At 46.5% G+C, this 18,487-nt stretch overlaps 6 protein-coding genes across 27 annotated transcripts; 3 read left to right on the top strand and 3 right to left on the bottom strand.

Moving 5' to 3' along the window:
• Positions 1–33: 33 nt before the first annotated feature.
• On the bottom strand, positions 34–1,868 carry LOC6615283 (CDK5RAP3-like protein). Its single transcript, XM_002039651.2, has 4 exons — positions 1,778–1,868; positions 1,541–1,715; positions 674–1,489; positions 34–619 (listed from the first exon to the last, which is right to left on the bottom strand). The coding sequence occupies exons 1-4, from the start codon at positions 1,781–1,783 to the stop codon at positions 114–116; spliced, it is 1,503 nt and encodes a 500-aa protein (XP_002039687.1). The 5' UTR covers positions 1,784–1,868; the 3' UTR covers positions 34–113.
• Positions 1,869–2,049: 181 nt separating this feature from the next.
• LOC6615284 (transcription factor grauzone) lies at positions 2,050–4,201 on the bottom strand. The gene is made up of 5 exons (XM_002039652.2): positions 4,007–4,201; positions 3,162–3,928; positions 2,889–3,098; positions 2,449–2,824; positions 2,050–2,392 (listed from the first exon to the last, which is right to left on the bottom strand). Exons 1-5 carry the CDS (start codon positions 4,127–4,129, stop codon positions 2,156–2,158), a joined length of 1,713 nt encoding a protein of 570 aa, XP_002039688.1. The 5' UTR covers positions 4,130–4,201; the 3' UTR covers positions 2,050–2,155.
• Positions 4,202–4,257: 56 nt separating this feature from the next.
• On the top strand, positions 4,258–7,921 carry LOC6615285 (U2 snRNP-associated SURP motif-containing protein). The gene is made up of 12 exons (XM_002039653.2): positions 4,258–4,384; positions 4,444–4,560; positions 4,617–4,903; positions 4,962–5,380; positions 5,457–5,638; positions 5,701–5,744; positions 5,811–6,143; positions 6,202–6,444; positions 6,499–6,682; positions 6,742–6,994; positions 7,054–7,415; positions 7,472–7,921. The coding sequence occupies exons 1-12, from the start codon at positions 4,328–4,330 to the stop codon at positions 7,862–7,864; spliced, it is 2,874 nt and encodes a 957-aa protein (XP_002039689.1). The 5' UTR covers positions 4,258–4,327; the 3' UTR covers positions 7,865–7,921.
• Positions 7,871–9,700, bottom strand: LOC6615286 (E3 ubiquitin-protein ligase RMND5A). The gene has a single exon (XM_002039654.2). It carries the CDS (start codon positions 9,482–9,484, stop codon positions 8,186–8,188), a length of 1,299 nt encoding a protein of 432 aa, XP_002039690.1. The 5' UTR covers positions 9,485–9,700; the 3' UTR covers positions 7,871–8,185.
• A 413-nt stretch (positions 9,701–10,113) lies between these two features.
• On the top strand, positions 10,114–17,197 carry LOC6615287 (resistance to inhibitors of cholinesterase protein 3). Of its 22 annotated transcripts, none has more exons than XM_032715149.1 (12): positions 10,114–10,216; positions 11,504–11,918; positions 12,059–12,178; positions 12,498–12,652; positions 13,321–13,461; positions 13,519–13,645; positions 13,834–13,854; positions 14,217–14,461; positions 15,741–15,890; positions 15,966–16,058; positions 16,255–16,404; positions 16,459–17,197. In XM_032715149.1, exons 2-12 carry the CDS (start codon positions 11,723–11,725, stop codon positions 16,591–16,593), a joined length of 1,533 nt encoding a protein of 510 aa, XP_032571040.1. In that variant the 5' UTR covers positions 10,114–10,216; positions 11,504–11,722; the 3' UTR covers positions 16,594–17,197. The 22 variants fall into 22 exon arrangements, with proteins under 22 accessions (XP_032571040.1, XP_032571042.1, XP_032571043.1 ...); XM_032715151.1 differs by having other exon boundaries at positions 10,116–10,231; XM_032715152.1 differs by having other exon boundaries at positions 10,123–10,191.
• Positions 17,198–17,394: 197 nt separating this feature from the next.
• LOC6615288 (NADH dehydrogenase [ubiquinone] 1 alpha subcomplex subunit 11) lies at positions 17,395–18,389 on the top strand. Its single transcript, XM_002039656.2, has 4 exons — positions 17,395–17,444; positions 17,629–17,891; positions 17,950–18,044; positions 18,105–18,389. The coding sequence occupies exons 2-4, from the start codon at positions 17,635–17,637 to the stop codon at positions 18,263–18,265; spliced, it is 513 nt and encodes a 170-aa protein (XP_002039692.1). The 5' UTR covers positions 17,395–17,444; positions 17,629–17,634; the 3' UTR covers positions 18,266–18,389.
• Positions 18,390–18,487: the final 98 nt, after the last annotated feature.

The following is an 18,487-nucleotide window of genomic DNA, read 5'->3' on the forward strand; positions in this document are numbered from 1 at the left end:
TTTAATAAAAATAGCAAAATAAAAATAAACTTCTTTTAAAAAATGTACAAAGCCGTCTTTGTCCTTTGTCCATTTACCAGTTTATTTTTAACAAACAGCCAACAAAAGTTACATTAGTTAACACCTCCCATCAAGTTGACCAACCGGTTCTTGTACCGCTTAGATATATCCTTCTCGATGTGCGACTGCAGCGTGCGAGTCTGGGCAATCAGCTCCTCCAGCACGGGATTAAGCTGCTGCCGCTGCTCCCGCAGCTCGATGGTGCACTGCTTGAGCGCATCTCGCGTGGCGCGCAGCTTCTCCACGGCCATTGTCATTTGCTGCAGCTTGTTGGCCAGCATATTGGCATACTTGGGGGAGTGCTTCAGCTGGAAGAGGTGCCGCGTCTGCTCGTCGGAGGACTGCTTGATTATTTTCTCCACGGACACGAGTATCTTCCAGATGCTCTCACCGTCGTGGGTGGCAATGGTGTCCATCAGCGAGAACATGATGTCGCTGGAGGATTCCAGCTGCTTGAGCTCGTAGATACGCATGCGTAGAAATGATTCCAGTTCGAAGATTTCGTCCAGGAAGCGATCGCGATAGTTGGGCGAGTCCAGCAAAGTGTAGGCCTGATCGCCTGAAACAACAAACCATTAACCGTCATAAAATAGAGTATAATATAGAATCTTACCCTTGGCAGTGCCGCCATCCATGCCGGTGCCCTCCACCACGATGCCGTACTCCTCGACGGGAATGTCAAAGTTGATCTCCACCGCATTGGTGGGTGCACTCTCAATGCCCCAGTCGTCCCCGCTGCCGAAGTCCCCGTAGTCGATAATCTCAGCCGAAACGGTCGACGAAGTTCCACCGTTGTCATCCGTTCCAAAATCAATCTCCGCCACAGCATTGTCATCCTTGTTGGCGATGCCATCGCTGAGATTTAGCCGAATGGGCGGCTCCTCGACGGCCAAGGGTGCTTCCTTGTGGATGTACTGGTACACGGTGGTGTTGCCGAACTCCACCAGGTGGCTCAGAATAGGCAGCACCTGCTTGTTGCCGCTGACCTCGGCATACATGACGATGCCCGGCTGAATATTGGCAATGCCCACCAGCGACTTGGCGTATAGTTCCGGTAGACCAGCTAGAACTTGGACGAACTCGTCATGCAGATTGTCGCCCTTGACACCAAGTTTGTCCAGCAGAGCCGAGTGGTCGGACAGGATTTGGCTCTCGGGCTTGTTCAGATCGTGCGCTCGCTTCTGGGTCTCGTCCGCCTGCTGCTCCAGCCTGGCCATCTGCTTGCGCACTCCGGGAATCTCGTAGTTCACATTGCGCACGAAAATCTGAGCCGTTTCGGCCAGGTAGGTGGCATTCTTTTCGTAAAGGCGGCTAATCTCTTGCCAGTCTTTCATGCGTTGGCTGCCGTAGGTGCCGAACACGCTCTTGGTGTCCTTCTCCGTCTGCTTGAGGATCTCAATGATCTCCTTCACATGGTAGTAGTTGATATCTGGAAGTGGGACACATTAGTGACATTGCTTTCGGGGCACTGGGCACTTACTTGTCCGGGCCAACAGCTTGATTAGTTGCTCATTGGAAGGCATGTCCTGCAGGGCATTGCTAATCTTCTTGTGGATCTCCCTAATTTCCTGCTGCACATTCTTGGGCACAATCCTCCGGCTGATCAGCCAGTCCTGCAGCTTCAGCGTGTGTATGTCGATGGGGATCTCGGACTCCTGCTCAAATAAAATGCTGGTGAGCGAAATATTTCCAATGATTTCGTTAATAAAGTGCTTACATTCATTTTAATTAAATGTTTGTCCACGCAGACTGTTTTCTATTATTTTGGCAGCTGGCAGTGTGACCAGTCGTCTACTGTAATAAACAAAGCGGATACTTCAACCATAATACCTTTTTTTTTCCAATTGAAAAATCCAAAACATTCACACTGCAAATTTTGTATATTTCAATTTTAATTTCTGACTGTAGCTAAATAAAACATTTAAATTAAAAAATTTAATTAAACGGTAAATAGCTAAAGAACCCATCAACATGTCAACAAACCGCTCGTCCTTTCAAATAATTCCTATTATACATATATTTTGTTTTCAAACAAAGGTCAATCAAAAACTAAGCAATGGTTTCCGCAAATCGATTTCCTTAAGCATTCCCGGGCCTAACCCGAATAGTCATTGGCAATAGCTGCGGCATCGGCATCGTCCCGGAACATTTGCGCCACTTGGGCGCTGGGCAGGACCTTCTGTGAGCTACCGGTCTTGGTCTTTCGCCAGATGTCCCACTCCACCGGATGCATTTTCTTCTTGTGGGAGTGCATGTTGGCGTTGGAGTTGAAGGTGCGGGGACAGAAGGGACACTTGTAGAGTGGCTCGCCGGTGTGCTGTGCCATATGCTCCTGGAAACACCAATCACATTAGTAAAATACACATTTGGTTAGTTGAATTATCCAACCTTAAGGCTGATGTCCTTCTTGAAGGTTTTACCACACTGCTCACAGGTGTAGATCACATTCGAGTGGGAGTAACGCTTGTGACCGATCAGCGCGCGGGAGTTCTTGCAGCTCTTGCCACACTCTGAGCAGATAAACAGCTTGCCCTCGTCGTTGTGGCGCCTCAAATGCTGCTTGAGATTGTCCTCGTCCTTCAGCCAGCTCTCGCAGTCCGGACGCGGGCACTTGATCCGTGGTCCGCTCTCCTCGAAGTGCAGGCGAACGTGCTTTTCGAAGACGGCCTTGTCCTTGATCTTCTTGCCGCACACATGGCAGATATTGGCCGCCTTGCGGTGCTGCATGCTGATGTGGACCTGCATGTGGTACTCCGTGGCAAAACTATGGTCACAAAAAGAAGAACGATTAGCATTGGAAACACTGCCGTTTAGCTAGCGAGGCTCACGCATTGTGTTTGGGGCACTGCGGGCAGATGAACTTGCGCTCGTTGACGGGCACATGGGAACCCTTGTGCAGCTCAAGCAGGTTTCGTCGCGAGAAGCGTTTGCCGCAGTCCTCGCACTGGAAGTCGCACTCCTCGTCTGGAACGTGGTGGACCAGCCAGTGGGCACGCAGTACGCTGGAATTGGCGAACACCTTACCGCAGTCCTTGCATCTGCCGGAAAAGAAAGCTAATTATCAAATCGCTTTGGATTGTGGTATGGTAGGAAAGACCCACTTGATGTACTCGGGATTCTCATGCCTCCTCGCATGCTCCTGGATGAGGCAGCGCTTGTTGAGCTTGCGTCCGCAGCACTTGATGTAGGGTCGCTCGTCCGGATGCTTGTCCTTGAAGTGCTCGCGGATGCCGTCGAAGTCCTCGGCCAGGAATATGCACAGCTCGCAGCCCATGACTATGTAGCGCTTGATCAGTTCCTCGTCCTCTTTGCAGAACGGCGGCAGGCGTTCCATCTTGAATATCCTCTTGGGTGGTCCCCGCTTGGCCACCATCTTCTCCTTCCCCTTCCTGCCCACCGCCACCGTTCCTGTTTTCGTTTTAGCCGGCTTGGCCATGTCCCGTTTACGTTTCCGTCCACTTCGGGTCACGATCAGGTCGTCGGTGTCATCATCCTCGTCGTCCTCGTAGTCGTCATCCTGTTCATTGTTGACATCCTCAAAGAGTAATTCCATGTCGGGTGACTGCCGCTCGGTTTTGATGCCCACCTTGCTGTCTTCTGGGGACATGGGCTGGCTAAGGTCCAATTCGTCGAGGGGATTCACATTGAGCTGGGCACCGACATCGTTGTCGACGGCAAGAACGTCGGCCGGCATGAGCACCTCCTCCGGCCAGGAGGTGTTCACCATCTCCGGATCCTGCTTGAACTTGGAGGTGGTGGCGTATATCACCTGGGCCTCCTGTATGGACACGTAAAACTGATGGAACTCGGACACCTGCGTCCAGCAGACGTTGCAGATAACCTTGGATATCTCGTCGTTGGGCAGTACCTGTACGGCGTTCCGGAGACGAGATGGTGGTAAAAAAAGATTCCCAGGCACAAAAGTGGGTGGAGGGCAGCAGCTTACCTCGAACCAGAAATGCTGGCGCAGCACCTCCGCCACCTTGCTCTCGCCCGAGTCCACATCGAAGATCTGTAGACACATCTGGGCGCCGCTCACTCCGCGTAAACAGAGGCGGCAGATATCCATTTCGCATTTATTTGATAAAACTACAATAAAAAGTAGTCATTTACATAGCTCTGTCGATAACTCCCATCGCAACTATCGGCTGAATCGTGATTGGTTCGCTGTTCATACTGTGCACTGGTTGAACGACGTCGGCCACACTGGCAATTGCTGGTTTTTCTATTTTCGTATTCCTGATAATGTGCATATTGTGTGGAAAAGATGAGTAAACAAGGGAATAAAAGCAAGGATTCGGCTGCCGCATCCGCCACTTTAAAAGTAAAGGTGTCCTGAGTAGCCGGAGATACGAGCCTAACATTTTCCGGTCTTGTTTCCAGCGGATAAGCGAAAAGAAGTTGGAGGCCTTCACGGTGGGCACCTTCTCCAAACGACAATTGTCCAAAAAAGAGCTCGAGGACCAGAAGAAAAAGGAGGATGCAGCTGCTGCGGCACATGTAGGCAACTCCAGCGAATCCCTCCTCAACCCGTTATAACCCAATACGATTTTTAGGCCTTCAAAGAGTTCGTCGAAACCTTCCAAGATGCACCCACCCCCTCCTCGAAAGTTTGGGTCAAAGCCGGCACCTATGATGCAGGATCCCGGCGGGAGGACAAGTCGGAGAAGGGCAAGCTATACAAGCCGGTGTCCAAGCTGATGGAAAAGGGCTCCTCCGACAAGGTCGAGGATTACGCCAAGACCCTGGCCTCGGATCTTAAAAAGGACTCGGGTCCATTGAAAAAGAAAAACCAGGAGAAGAAAAAGAGCAACTTGGAGCTGTTCAAGGAGGAATTGAGACAGTAGGACCACTTTGGTAGTGCATGTGTGTATTCCATACTAATTGTTTCATGCCCACAGGATTCAAGAGGAGCGTGAGGAGCGCCACAAGTACAAGCACATGGCCTCAAGCCATTCCGCACCGGCACAGCAACCGGCTGCATCAACTGCTCCTGTGCCCAGCAGCAGTGCCTCCACCACCTCCCAGAATTCAAGCAGCTCAAAGGAGTCTGGTTCGTTTGACACGGGCGATCCAAATACCACAAACCTGTACCTGGGCAACCTGAATCCCAAGATATCCGAGCAGCAGCTCATGGAAATCTTTGGGCGATACGGTCCCTTGGCCAGTATCAAGATCATGTGGCCCCGCTCCGAGGAGGAGAAGCAAAGGGGACGCAATTGCGGCTTTGTGGCCTACATGAGCCGCAAGGATGCGGAAAGGGCACTCAAGACACTGAACGGGCGCTACATCATGGGCTACGAGATGCGTCTGGGATGGGGTAATCTATAGATCTTATATTGAAGTTCTTATTCCTCATATATCTAAATACTATAACCATTTAATTACCATTTCAGGAAAGACCGTGCCCATAATGAATACGCCCATTTTTACACCGCAAGCCTTGCTTGAGATGACTCTGCCTCCGCCTCCTTCAGGTTTGCCCTTCAATGCCCAACCTTCACCCAGTGAGGCTGACGTGCTGCCCAAGAAAAACTACAAGGAGTTCAACCAAGAGGACAAAGAGAATATGGAGCGGGTATGTAAATAATCACTGGCTAGCTTATAAAGAAATACAAATGAAAATGATCAATTTTATAGATACTTTCCAAATGCGTCGTTAAAGTCCATATACCCACCGAGAAGTATGAATTGTACTTAACAACATTCACTTAACAAGAACTCATTTTGCTGTGCTTTCCTTTTTGCAGGGCTGTTCTTAATGTTATCCATCGGATGATCGAGTTCGTTATACGCGAGGGGCCGATGTTTGAGGCCTTGATCATGATTCGGGAAATGGAAAATCCGCTCTTTGCGTTCCTCTTCGACAACGAGAGTCCTGCCCACATCTACTACCGATGGAAGCTGTTCTCTTTGCTACAGGGCGATACGCCCAATGAATGGCGGGAGGAGGAATTCCGTATGTTCAAAAACGGACCGGTTTGGAAGCCCCCGATCGCCAACTTCTACACTCAAGGCATGCCAGATGAGCTGGTTGTTGATCCCGACGCTCCTGTGGTACACAAAGGAGCCCTGTCCAATGCGTACGTTTAGCAAAGATTATCCTCGGAACATAAATATTAATTATCTTTAACGAAACAGGCAACGCAATCGACTCGAGGATTTGATTAGGCACTTAACTCCTGAACGCGCCCGCATTGGAGATGCCATGATCTTTTGCATTGAGCACGCAGATGCGGCTGATGAAATCTGCGAGTGCATCGCCGAGTCTCTGTCAAATATCAATACATTGGCTTCAAAGAAGATTGCTCGACTTTATCTGATCTCAGATATACTCCACAACTGCACTGTTAAAGTGGCGAATGCTTCGTTCTTCCGTAAATCGTATGTATATAAGTTTATTAAAGCATACTCTTTGTTATACCCCCTATTATTTAGTGTGGAAAAACAATTGTTGGACATCTTTGATAACTTGCATAACTACTACTTGAACATCGAGAGTCGATTGAAAGCAGAGGGCTTTAAATCCAGAGTCTGCAATGTAATCCGCACATGGGAGGAATGGACCATATATCCCAAGGATTTTATGGCCCAGCTGACGGCCAAATTCTTGGGCAAACCTGTTAGTTAATGAAATTCATTACAAATTGTGCGTGTAGTCTAATGGAATCTTGTGTTTAGTACGTCAAGCCAGTTAATACCTCCCCTCAAGCCCACGAAACGCATTTTGATGAGGCTCTGGACGAAGATATCGACGGTGCACCCCTTTCCGGAGAGGAAAAGGACGAAGAGGACCTAGACGGAGTGCCACTAGATGGAGCTGCTTTGCTTAAGAGCGCCCTGAAGCGAGCCATACCTGATGCAGATGCTGATACTCCTAAGCGTGACACACCTAAGAAAAATGAATACCTCGATGAAATCGATGGCATACCATGTAAGCAGAAACACGTGATTTAAACCTTCTTACTATAAGTAAATAATCCTAAATTCCAGTGGATGACGATCTCGACGGTGTACCGTTGGAAAAAGAAAGCAAATCTTCGGCTAAGTTGCCTGGCTTCATACCCTCAAAGTGGGAGACAGTTGATCCCCAGCAAGTAGAAGCGCAGGCGATTACCACCAGCAAATGGGACACTCTCGATCCACCAGATCCACCCAAGTTCTTTAGCTCGGACGACGACAGTGGAGAAGACAATCCACAAAAGTACACCGACGAGATGCGACAGAAGTTAAGAGACATTGAGTTGAAAGCAATTCAGTACCAGGACGAACTGGAGTCCGGAAAGCGGCGTCTGGACCCAGGGTGGACTGTTCCCGAACAAGTGGAACAATTCCGGAAGCGATTGCTCAAACAGGTAAGATTTTTAACACACAATAAATCGGATTTAATAAGTGAATTCTTTGCGAACAGGACTCGCGATCTGAGGCAACTGTAGACTCCCCGCTCAGCTACATGCACATAAAATCCAAGAGCTCCAAGGTGAGTGAGAGTCCAGCGCTGTTCAGAAGCGGTTCCCGCAAACGATCCCACTCGCCGTTCTCCGGTGCCGAATCCAAACGACGGGACTATTCACCTGAAACCTCGCGCTCATCCAAATCCACGAAACGCAATCGGTCGCGTAGTCCGTCCAGTTCACCAAAGCGGTATACAGAGCGGTCTTCTCGCAGCTCCCGCTACGAAACTCCTGCGTCTGGATCGTCGCGATCACGCAGTTCTCCAACCCCCTCGCGCTCCTCTCGCAGAGAAGAGCCATCGCCGCCGAGACATCGCAGCGACAAGCACAAGCACAAACATAGGCACTAGAGTGTGTGCTCTTCGGACGATTTGTATTTAATTAAACATGGATTCTACATAAAAACACTTTCGTCGTTTGCTTTAAATACATAGTATATATAATTTTAAATCTAAATCGTTTGTTAGGAAGTGGGACACACGCACAACGCACGGCCCAGGCAGTTCGATTCCGCTCTGCGAATTTGTCTATAAACATGAATCTAAGCAAGCTATATTAAAATGGTTACGTTTTGTTAAGGAAAGCCGGCCAACCAACACCAGTCGTCGAACCGCCTGAGCCTGGTCATATAAGCAGTGGTGATTATCTTAAGGTGAATACATAGATGTGGCTTAAAAGTAGATGCGAACAGCCTCCTCGGCATTCTGCTCCACGGGGCAGTAGGGGCACTTCAGTATGTGGCCAACACTCAGCTTGTGCAGGGCGTCGTTGGATATAACATGACCGCAGGTCAACTTCTTCGGCGGATTGTCCTCGGAAGTCTGCTGGCGCAATATGGGGCAGGCAAAGATCGAGTGGAAGCGGAATTCCGGCTGCAAATCGATCTCAATGGGCAACTCGTCGCAGCCGTTCCACATGCCCAGGACTTGGCGTGACTGCATAACCTGCTTGATATTGAGCAGGGCGGGCAGGGCAGTGCATCCGGCATTAACCACGACAGACAAGGCTGAGTTCTTGCTGATGCCTAGCAGTTGGCATGCGTCTTTGAGGAATATGAACGACAATTCGGTCCACTTCTCCTGGCCCAAGAAGTGCTTGTAAGGCGAGTTCTCCAGCCCACTGGGCAGATATATAAAGCTGGCCATCAAGTTGGCTATTTCGTGCTCGTAGCGCACAGCAAACTTCTTGAAGTTCAGTCGAGCGTAGGAGATGGCCTCGCGCTGCGAGTCCAATCCGTAGGAGACCAGCTGCATGAAGCGCATGCGGTGCAGCCGGAACTCAATGAGCGAGTGGCGGTCACTCAGCTGCTGGGAGTACATCTTTGCCCACTTGAGGGCGTCAGTCAGATCACGCTTCTGGATCTTCACCCAAATGCCGTAGATGTCGGCAAACTCGCGCTCCGAGTCGAACACATCCTGGGCATGCTCCGGCGACATCTTGCACTCGCGGATTAGCGTGCGAGCCACATCGTCCATGCCCTGGCGACAGTAGTGCTTGGCAATGGCCTTATTCAGCAGCATCAGGTTATCCTCGTCCTGCAACACGTCCACTCGCATGGTGGACGAGAAGTCGGCGCTGAAGTTGCGGTCAATGGCCTTGCCGATCTTCGAAATGGAGCCGTGCAGATCGCGGTGCTCCGTGGAGAGTTTCTGCACGCGCTCGTTGCACCTGGCAATAGCATTCCGAACACTCTCCACTTGGCGCTCGGTAAGGCGTTGTGGTGCCGTCGGTTCCGTCTCGACATGCATGCTTACCCCATCGCCCATGGGATCGTCCTGGGACACCTGGGTGCTGGAGTTCAGAGTGGTCACCAGCTGCTCCGCCCTACTGAGAACCTCCACCAACTCCGACATCTGTGTTGCTATATCTCCGATGTCGGCTTCCGCGTTCTCGTGCAGCTGCTCCAGTTTGCTGACCACTCGGGTCAGGTCCTTCTCCACCGACGAACAGGCCACCGACTCGCTGTCCATTGTTACCTCCAGTTTCGTGGGGTGAAAGCCTAGAAACCAGTCACGCCAGGCGCGCGTTCACTTTCGATTTTACAACCTTTTGCTTTCGTGGATTGATAGCACTGTGATTCTTCAAAGTCACGGCGATTTTCGGTGGTCCAGCGGAAAATGCGTATTTATAAATTGTTAATTTTATAACACAAAGAAGACGAAAACATTGGAGCTGGGTGGACCACTCACGATGCTATCGATAAATCGAATAATTTGGATTTCGATAAAGGGCCATAGTGCTGAGCGAATTAATATTTGTAAACACCTGCATTGTACTTATATCTTTATATTGGATCCTTAGTTGATCCTTAGTTATAATAGGTATTCAAGTTTAACATCTTAATAATGCATAATAAAACTAGCATTCAACGAACCAAATACAACTTAAACCTTTTGCTTGTATAACGCTAATAATAATGTTAATTAAAATAAGACTTAAAAATATTCCAGAATCCTTTAGGTTTTCAAGTAAGGTAAAGGCTTTGTTAAATTTAAACATTAGCAATATATCGATAGTACTTGCATGTATCGAATGACAGCCAGTGCTGCCCATCTCCGTTCGGTCGACTGAAAAATCAATTATTATTGCTGCTGCTTTCTGGCAGAGAAACTTATAACGACAAACAAACAGTTTGAAATTAGCGTAATTAGATAAGGAAACGAACTTTAAAAAAAAGGTGTTATTCATAAAAAACCAAACTGGTAATTATTTAAAAGGTACCTGGGAACACGAGAGCAATTCCAAGGACAAAATCTCCACACTTTGAATTCATAATTTTTAAAAATAAGTGATGAGTCTTAAGCCGAACGGCATTGAACCCAAATTACAAATGCTGTGCCTCCAAAAATAAAAGCACCGAGAGCTAGAAAAACGTTTTCCAAACTTATGTAGACAGTGACAAGAAAAGGGCAAATTTAAATAAAGGTGTTGGAAATAAGAAGACGCTGTGCAAATAACAGCCATGCATAGTAAAAACAATTTTACTTTCGCCAATTTTCAGTCAGTGCGCTTGAAAGCGAAATGGAAAACGGTCGGAAAACTTACCTGCTAGTGTGTGTGTGTGCGTGTGTGAGTGATAACAAGAGCGAAGAAGCTGCTAAATGAAAAATATGAAAACACGAAATTTCGCACACAGTGCTGGTCAGCAAACTAGCAGTAATAGCTAGAAAAATTACTTTAATTATAATAATTATAAACAAAAGTATTTTGTATTTATAAACATTTAAATTATTTATTGTCTTAAAAAAAGAATTTTTGAAAAATATTTCAAAAAAAAGTTTGGCCAATTTCCCAAGCTGTTATATATGTATTTTGATTTAGAATCTATTTACAAATAAATTAGAGAGCATTAATATTATGTCGGCTGCTGTAGCGTAGCTCTCGGAAATTCCCGGTGCAGGCCCAAGCTGCAAATCACTTGTCTCATCAAAAATAAAGGAAAATAATGGCCGACGACGATTATGGGGAAAAGCGCGCCCGAATGGTGTGTCGGGTCTTCAGATCTGATCTGCCGAAAATTCGCTAATAGTTTCAAAAATTTGCCTGGCCAGTTCGGGAACAACATTCGAACTTTGCGCAAGCAGTCGCTCTGTCCAGTTTTCTGATTTTATATTTTTTTTTGAACCCTTGGGCGTTCAAAAACCGTTTTCCAAAGCGAAACGAAATCGTTTTCTTTTGGAGAAGCGTTTAATATTATTTATGCGGTCGTTAATTGTGAAGAGCGAGTGTGATTTGTGCGCTGGGAAAAGTGAAAATAATAAAGAATTATTAGACGGGCCGAAAAGAGCGAATTGCGCGAGCTAAAAATAAAAAAGATCGGGACCGCTATTTATGTAATAAACTTTTTTGTTTTCCCGCAACAATATTCAAACGTATACAGCATTTTGCGCTGCGATTCGTGACCGATCAGTGATGTGAATACAACTCCAACGAAAGCCGGATCAGCGAACTGTAGCGTGTAACCGATTATGCATCTATGTATCTTTCAGATAATGCTTTAAACAGCAAACCAACCATTAGCCAGCCAAAATGAGCCAATGTCAAAGTTAAATAGCAACTAGAAACACAGCGCATAGTCAAAACAGCTCGCAGGGAGCCATCAACGAACCAAATCGATCAGGAACACATAGCAGAGTTGCCTTAGGGACTAGCTTTAACCACGAACCAAACGAATCCAGATAGCCCACGGAATCCGTTTCCAAGCCAAAATGCCCGCTACAGCCACATCCAAGCCGAGAGCTCCGCTCGTCGAGGAGGGCATGACGCCCAAGAAGACCGCCCTGATCATCGTCACCGTGATCGGATGCATTGCCATCCTGTGGCCGAAGGTCTTCCATCCCATGATGTTCGGAGGAGTGCCTCCAGCCCAGCCAAACTTTAAGGATCCACGAGGTGCACCAGGCGGTAAGTCATTGGTTTCCACTCTCAACATAAAGAGCTTAGTTTCATGTGTTATTTATTATTTATCAATTATCATCATGATTTCCTTTTAATTTCCTTATGTGGGTGTTGTTGTTGTGTGGCCTGTGCGGTCGATGTTGTAGGATGTTGTGATGTCGTCCTGGACAGGGAGCAGTTCCTGAATGCCACGAAGAAGGACACAGTCGAGCCCTTCGGTCCGCATTTGTATCGCAAGCAAATCAATGTTTACACGGGCGAAATAAGTATGTGGCTCGATTATAATTTGCTTATTGGTTTTACTAACGGTGTTTGGCTCTACTAACGATCTACAAGATACAAGCGATTGAGATACAAACAAAGTTTGGACTACGTTTCGCCTACTTCAGATTTGAAGTGCTTATTGAGTTTAAAGTTATCGTAAAACTTTAAGGAAACTTGCGTAGCTTTAATATTAACACTATAAATTTGTATATTATAGTTACGAGCTTATGTCAATTAATAATTTCTATGCATTTTTATAGATAAATTTCTATAACACCACCCTCTTTAATTGTGTTACTAATGAATCCATTGTGGTCGCAGGTCTGCGCCAGGAGCGTCCCGCCCACCTGCATCCGGAATCCATATACCAGGCCATGAGGGAGCGTGGTCGCGCCATTCCCGCCACGCCCACCGTGCCGATTCTGGAACGGAAGACTTCGCCCAGTAATCCGCCTCCGCGGATCGTGGACGGACGGGTGAGTTGGGCTACCATACATTTAACCATACGGTGTGCAGTATTCTCCGGGCGATAAATCCATAATTATATATAGTTATACTGGTCGGCGTGCTGTGGTTGCTGTGATTATAATGACGGCGGGATGAGACATATCCGCGCTCGCATTGGAAGTCATTTATAAATAGCCAAACGTTTATTTTATTCGGATTCGGGTTTTGTTTTTATGACACTGCACGCAAATTGAAGGCAAGAGACAGCGCTAAAGAAAACACAAAAAGAATCTGTAAAGGATGAGTGGGAGATCGGCCGAATGTGCTGCTGCGTATTGAACTTGTGCCAAATTCAGTGCGCCAGTTCCATTTTGCTCTCGTCTCTACTAGATGCCAGAATGGCCGGGGAGAACAAATCAGCTGTCCTCGCCTCATGTCAAAATACAACGGGGCGGATACGTAATTTTTATGATTACATCGGTTGTCAATAAAATACAATCGATTCCCTTCTTCTATAAAGACATCAATTCTTAAGATTCTGTAGACACGACTTTCTTAAGAAATCTTTATGTCAATATACATCGGGGCGGATACGTGATTTTCATGATTACAATAAGATACATTCGATCCATTTAATATGATCTTGATTGGAGTTGCTATTCTCTTTGAATACCCTTTTATTACTAACATTTTCCAGCCTGGACCCATTCCTGGAATGCGTCCACCCATGGGCGCCGGTGCACTGCATCAGCCACAACAGCGAGGCAGCAGCATGGGATTCCTAATGCCACTCTACACCATCGGCATCGTAGTCTTCTTCGGCTACACCCTGATGAAGGTGACTCCATCTCCATGGTCGTATATAATTATAATACTTAAATACTCTTCCTTGCAGATCATGTTCAAGAAGCAAGTTCCCAATGATCCGTACGGAGCGGCGCCTTCAAATCCTGCTTTCCGGCAGGAGGTCTTCGGATCACAGAACCACAGCCAAGTGGAGGATTTGGGCGGCAGCAAGCTGGGTGAGTGCCAGGCCAATACGGATGCCATCTTCCGGATTATTACACTTGTAGTTGGACACACACAAACACACACACAATCGCTCTAGCCACCGCACTCACGAGTCAATCCTAACCGAAAAAAAATCGCATTTTGTACTCTTCTGCTTCCGAAAACCCATGCACACCGAAAAATCATGCCACGGTATCAGGCTGGCGAGAGCATCAGACAAGTAAGCCAGATATACATAGATGGTTGCATAGATGACCATAGTGTTCCGTTCGTATCTTGAGTTTCTAGACCTCGACAAAGGCCTTTTGAGTTTTGAAATATGTCCTCCTCATTTGGTATCGTTGTATCGTAGCGACTTTGTGTTCTATTTCATTTACCTAGATGTACTCATTCTAGATGTTGTGTGCCTATATACTATATATATATATATTTACTAACCCCGAATCGATCACGCCTCCATGGATATATACATTTGTTTTGTTGCCACTCCTGCACCCGTGTAAATACTCCTTAGTTTTTCGTTAGTCCCTCGATTGATTCGATTTCCGGCCCTGATTACCAAACCGTACGACAATTTTATAGGAGCTGCTGCAGCCGCCGCCGCAAAGAAGCCGGCCGCCAAGGACACCGAAAAGGAGCTGTACAACGCCAGTGTGTCGGCCACCGAGGTGGCCACCAGTCTGTCCGCCTCGCTGAAGAGCCACCAGCAGCTGAAGGAGGCCGAGCAGCTGATGGAGATCGAGAAGCTGCGCCAGAAACTCGAGAGCACGGAGCGGGCGATGGCCCAGTTGGTGGCCGAAATGAACACCGATCAGTATGAGGCAAAGGTTAGCATCCAGCATCCAGTATCCAGCTTCCTACCATCGCCATCGAATCGGAAAGCAGATACAGATACAGATAAAGCTATACAAAGCGATTCAGATACATCAAGTAGCCCATAATATATCGTAGTGATTTCAGTTGGACCATCTCGCTGTCATTTGAATTAATATTTGATCTCTTTTGTGTTCTCATTTTCAAGATGATTGCCCTCAAGTTTCTCAAGCGGCAGCCAAACTTCTAAGACAATAATAACCATCATTCAGTTCACATAGAATCAGTCAGTAAACAGACCAAAATCAGACCAACAACAACTCAGATCACAACTAAGTACAACGAACAAAGTCAACTAGATCGTTTCTGTTTGCTATTGGTTTCTAGTGAATAGCTGAATCCTCGGAATGGTTTCTTTTACCCTGCCACAACCCCCCGAAAAAAAGCCTTCAGTTCTAAAACAATGTCACTCTGTCCTTAATCTTCAAGTCTAACAAGTGCATGGAACGGAATTCTCCCGACTCTGTTTCTAATTTAACCTGCTTGTCTGCTGTCGGCATGCGATATATATCTATAACCATATCTTTTCACATACTCGTATCTACTAACGAACCCAGTCTAAGTGTGTTTGCATCTCACTGAGTACTCTCGATCTGAACTAAGCTCTTATTATGGGGACATATTTTAAGATTCAAAGCAGTCTTTTTCGAAATCTATTCGAACACTCTCCGTAGACCGAAACACCGATACATTGCCAATAATGATAATCGCAAACATCATTCCATACTCAGAGCTACAAGAAAACTACTATATAAATATTCACTATCTGTGTCGTTTCTACGTTTTTGTTTCTCGCAAAACACACAAAAAAAAAAAACAAACGAATGTAAATTCGATATTGATACCCTGTACTTTCATGGGGCTAGTTGTAACGGCCATACAAGGTTTGATAGACGCGGCCGACGAGCAATTGAATGGCCAAGACAAGCAGAGGGCGACGAGCGACACTGAAACTGATTCGAATAAGGTTAGAGACCTTCAAAGGGTCCGGCACGGCAATCCTTGAACATATAATTTGTAACGACAACTTAATCTTTTTGTTTATTAACCAAGATCCTGCGACTAATTGAGTTTTGTTGCGTTTCACCTAACCACAACGAATTGAAGTAATTAATGCGTTCGATTTCTGATTTCTTGCGTTTTGAGGCTGTATAGAATTGCTTAGCTCTCACATTCTTCTGCCTGTTTCGAGAGTGTCTTCTCTAACCGCATTATCCTGTGTATCCTGTGCAGAAAAACGACAACGAAAAAACGAGAGAGCAACCTGTAGACAAGCAGAACCTAACCAATGGACATGCAAGCACCGACCAAAATCCGGAGCTGGAGACCGCGACGAAGGGAGCCAGGAAGCGGCGGGATCTGAGCGCTGAACGGGAACTGACGGTAGGCCATCATATACCCTGTATAGCACCTTTCAGTCCGTAGATCTTTGCCGTAAATAATCGAATATTGGTGCAGGTACTCGGCATGGAGTTAACAGCCAGTTGCGAGGGCGGCCACAAGTGGACTGGACGCCCTCCAACGCCTGTTTTCCGAGCGCCAAGCGAACATGTAAGTGCCACTGCCGCACAAACCCCACCACTTTCAAGTTCTCCACTTAACTAGACCAGCTCCGACTAACTGCTACCCTAACGCTTTGAATATTCCTCTAAAACAGTGTTTCCTACGTTCTAAACCAACTCTGCGCATATGTGTTGAAGCTTTATATATATCAGAAATACTAAATAGAATCCCCCTTCGATTTCAGTCCAAATTGGAAGACAACTTCCCGGAGCCGCAGTCCATTTATTTGGAAGGCGCCCTGGCCCACGAGTCCCAGATTTTGGTGGCCGACTCCCAGATCAAACGCGAAGAAGTCTACGACTCGGAGCTCAATGGCTCAGCCGAGGAACCAGCCGTATGGATAACCCATTATAAACTTTATCAATTAATCAATTTAATTAACTTGCAGATCATTCTTAGCAGCAGAATGACATTGTCATTGATTAATTTGGACGCAAATCAACAAAATGGAAATGCCGGAAAATCCGCAGTGGAAAGCCCTCTGGCTGATGACATCGAAATAATTGGACACGACGAGCAGTAGATCGATTTTTATATATATATTTTGGCAATGAACACGACTTGATTCAGACAAAACTGACTAATTGCAAGGGCCGAGTGAAATTTCGTTGCTAATTTCGTTGAACGACGAACATTATGACTGATTGCCACGAAACAGATTTGCCAATAATTTGATATCTGATTTGTATATATATACATATTGTATGTTTTGATATCTTCGTTTTGATTTTAAAACGCCAACGTTGTGTCTACTCCCCCTAAAGTACACCTAAAAATTTTCTGCTCTTGAAAACCTTGCTCATTTTCGGTCAAAACCTAAAGCCAAACTTGCATGTCTAGAAAACTCTTTAGCTCGTTTAGAAAACCGCGTCTTTGTGAACTGCATGATTTTGTGTGAATACTCTTAGTTGAAAGTCAATGCAAAACTAGTCTACCATTAAGCTAAGCGCATATGTATTTCAAGCCGCATCGTCTACTATTATGCATCAAAATCCGTAGCTATTTGGCAATGAAATTACCTACAAAAAACCAATCGATCGCACGTAATTCGTATGATTAAACAAATAAAGTTAGTGCCACGGCGTTTGTGAACCTAGTATAATGAATAAATTGAAAACCGAACTTGACATCCACATGTGTTTTGAATTTTAAAGTAATACAGAAATGTATTACTTTACATTAATTTCTTAATAATTTCCAATTTTAGTTTTCAAAAAAATAAGTTTTTCAAACTAACAGTCCTGTAACATTTTGATTAACAGAACGCGCCTAACAGCACAAACGGTGCATTTTCCCTTTTGCTCGTGTGTACACACTGGCGAACAGCTGTTTTTTTGTCAATCTCCGCCACAATAATTACGTAAATTTCGGCAGGTTAGCAATTTTTTGTATATTCCCCAGTAATTCTGCGCCACTTACCACTAGCCATGCTCCTAAGGGATAGCGATAAGTTCAGGGAACAATCACAAATGTCCCTGTGACTGGAGACCCTATGGGTTTTCCGTAATTCTTACGTTTGCTTGTGGCTAATGTTTTTGGACCTCCATACCTTCCGTAGCAAACCATGTCGCTGCTCCGTTCGAAATACTACGACCATCCCGATGGCGAGGATGCCTTTGGCAAGATAGTGGCCACCAACAAGTACGCGCTCTCCGCCGGCTTGGCCTGGTCCATGTTCGACGTCCTGACGCTCTCCAAGCCGCAAGGATACCTGCCCACTCTGGGTCGTTTCGCCTACAACACAGGTCCGCTGATGGGCATGGCCACTGCGTTCACCCTGACCACCCTGGCGGCCACAAATGCGCGCGGCAAGGACGACAAGTGAGTAAGCAGCCCACCTGTTGATGATTATTGGTCCTAACCATGTTTGAATTTGCAGAATCAACTATTTGATCGGCGGTTTCGCGGCTGGCGGCGTCTTTGGAGCCTGGAAACACAACCACGTAGCTGGTCTGTGCGCCGGCCTCTTCCTGGGTTAGTTCTCCGGCATCCCATAGATTGAAAACTCCAGAGCTAACCCAATCCTCTTTCCAGGCATCGCTGGCGTCATCAAGAAGATGTCCATTGAACAGGGCTGGGAGTTCTTCCCAAACACGCCGTTGAAGCAGTATGGTGGTCTGAACATTGCCGAAAACGACTGGACCATCATGGCCGATCCTCCCAAGAACTGGACCACGGAAAAGAAACAGGAGTAAAGACGGCGTAACGTCTAGTTTCCTATGTTTAGTTTAATGGTGATTCGATGAGAGAAAGATTCGGCACTAACCGCTTGCCTTGCAACCGAATAAAAGCCAAGTCAGAAGTGATAATGCCAACGCAGCTGTCGCCAATCCTCGGCTGTCCATTAACCCTATCTAATGGTGCCACAGGCTGGGCTTCGTTAGCCGTCTCGATATGCAAACGACTCGAATGTGTCA

This window comes from Drosophila sechellia, chromosome 2R (assembly GCF_004382195.2).
Source record: "Drosophila sechellia strain sech25 chromosome 2R, ASM438219v1, whole genome shotgun sequence".
Taxonomy (NCBI): Eukaryota; Metazoa; Arthropoda; class Insecta; order Diptera; family Drosophilidae; genus Drosophila; species Drosophila sechellia.

Excerpts from the sequence above, each read along its gene's own strand:
- LOC6615287 (XM_032715149.1), top strand. The coding sequence starts at position 11,723 with ATGCCCGCTACAGCCACATCCAAGCCGAGAGCTCCGCTCGTCGAGGAG. Across the intron at positions 13,855-14,216 it reads CTGGCGAGAGCATCAGACAA|GAGCTGCTGCAGCCGCCGCC; the intron begins GTAAGCCAGATA and ends ACAATTTTATAG. Across the intron at positions 16,405-16,458 it reads GCTCAGCCGAGGAACCAGCC|ATCATTCTTAGCAGCAGAAT; the intron begins GTATGGATAACC and ends ATTAACTTGCAG.
- LOC6615283 (XM_002039651.2), bottom strand. Across the intron at positions 1,490-1,540 it reads CAAGCTGTTGGCCCGGACAA|ATATCAACTACTACCATGTG; the intron begins GTAAGTGCCCAG and ends TCCCACTTCCAG. Across the intron at positions 620-673 it reads GGATGGCGGCACTGCCAAGG|GCGATCAGGCCTACACTTTG; the intron begins GTAAGATTCTAT and ends TTGTTGTTTCAG.
- LOC6615286 (XM_002039654.2), bottom strand. The coding sequence starts at position 9,484 with ATGGACAGCGAGTCGGTGGCCTGTTCGTCGGTGGAGAAGGACCTGACC.
- LOC6615288 (XM_002039656.2), top strand. The coding sequence starts at position 17,635 with ATGTCGCTGCTCCGTTCGAAATACTACGACCATCCCGATGGCGAGGAT. Across the intron at positions 17,892-17,949 it reads GCGCGCGGCAAGGACGACAA|AATCAACTATTTGATCGGCG; the intron begins GTGAGTAAGCAG and ends TTGAATTTGCAG. Across the intron at positions 18,045-18,104 it reads GTGCGCCGGCCTCTTCCTGG|GCATCGCTGGCGTCATCAAG; the intron begins GTTAGTTCTCCG and ends TCCTCTTTCCAG.
- LOC6615285 (XM_002039653.2), top strand. The coding sequence starts at position 4,328 with ATGAGTAAACAAGGGAATAAAAGCAAGGATTCGGCTGCCGCATCCGCC. Across the intron at positions 4,385-4,443 it reads CCGCATCCGCCACTTTAAAA|CGGATAAGCGAAAAGAAGTT; the intron begins GTAAAGGTGTCC and ends TCTTGTTTCCAG. Across the intron at positions 4,904-4,961 it reads TTCAAGGAGGAATTGAGACA|GATTCAAGAGGAGCGTGAGG; the intron begins GTAGGACCACTT and ends TCATGCCCACAG.
- LOC6615284 (XM_002039652.2), bottom strand. The coding sequence starts at position 4,129 with ATGGATATCTGCCGCCTCTGTTTACGCGGAGTGAGCGGCGCCCAGATG. Across the intron at positions 2,825-2,888 it reads CAGTGCCCCAAACACAATGC|TTTTGCCACGGAGTACCACA; the intron begins GTGAGCCTCGCT and ends TTGTGACCATAG. Across the intron at positions 2,393-2,448 it reads AGAAGGACATCAGCCTTAAG|GAGCATATGGCACAGCACAC; the intron begins GTTGGATAATTC and ends TGGTGTTTCCAG.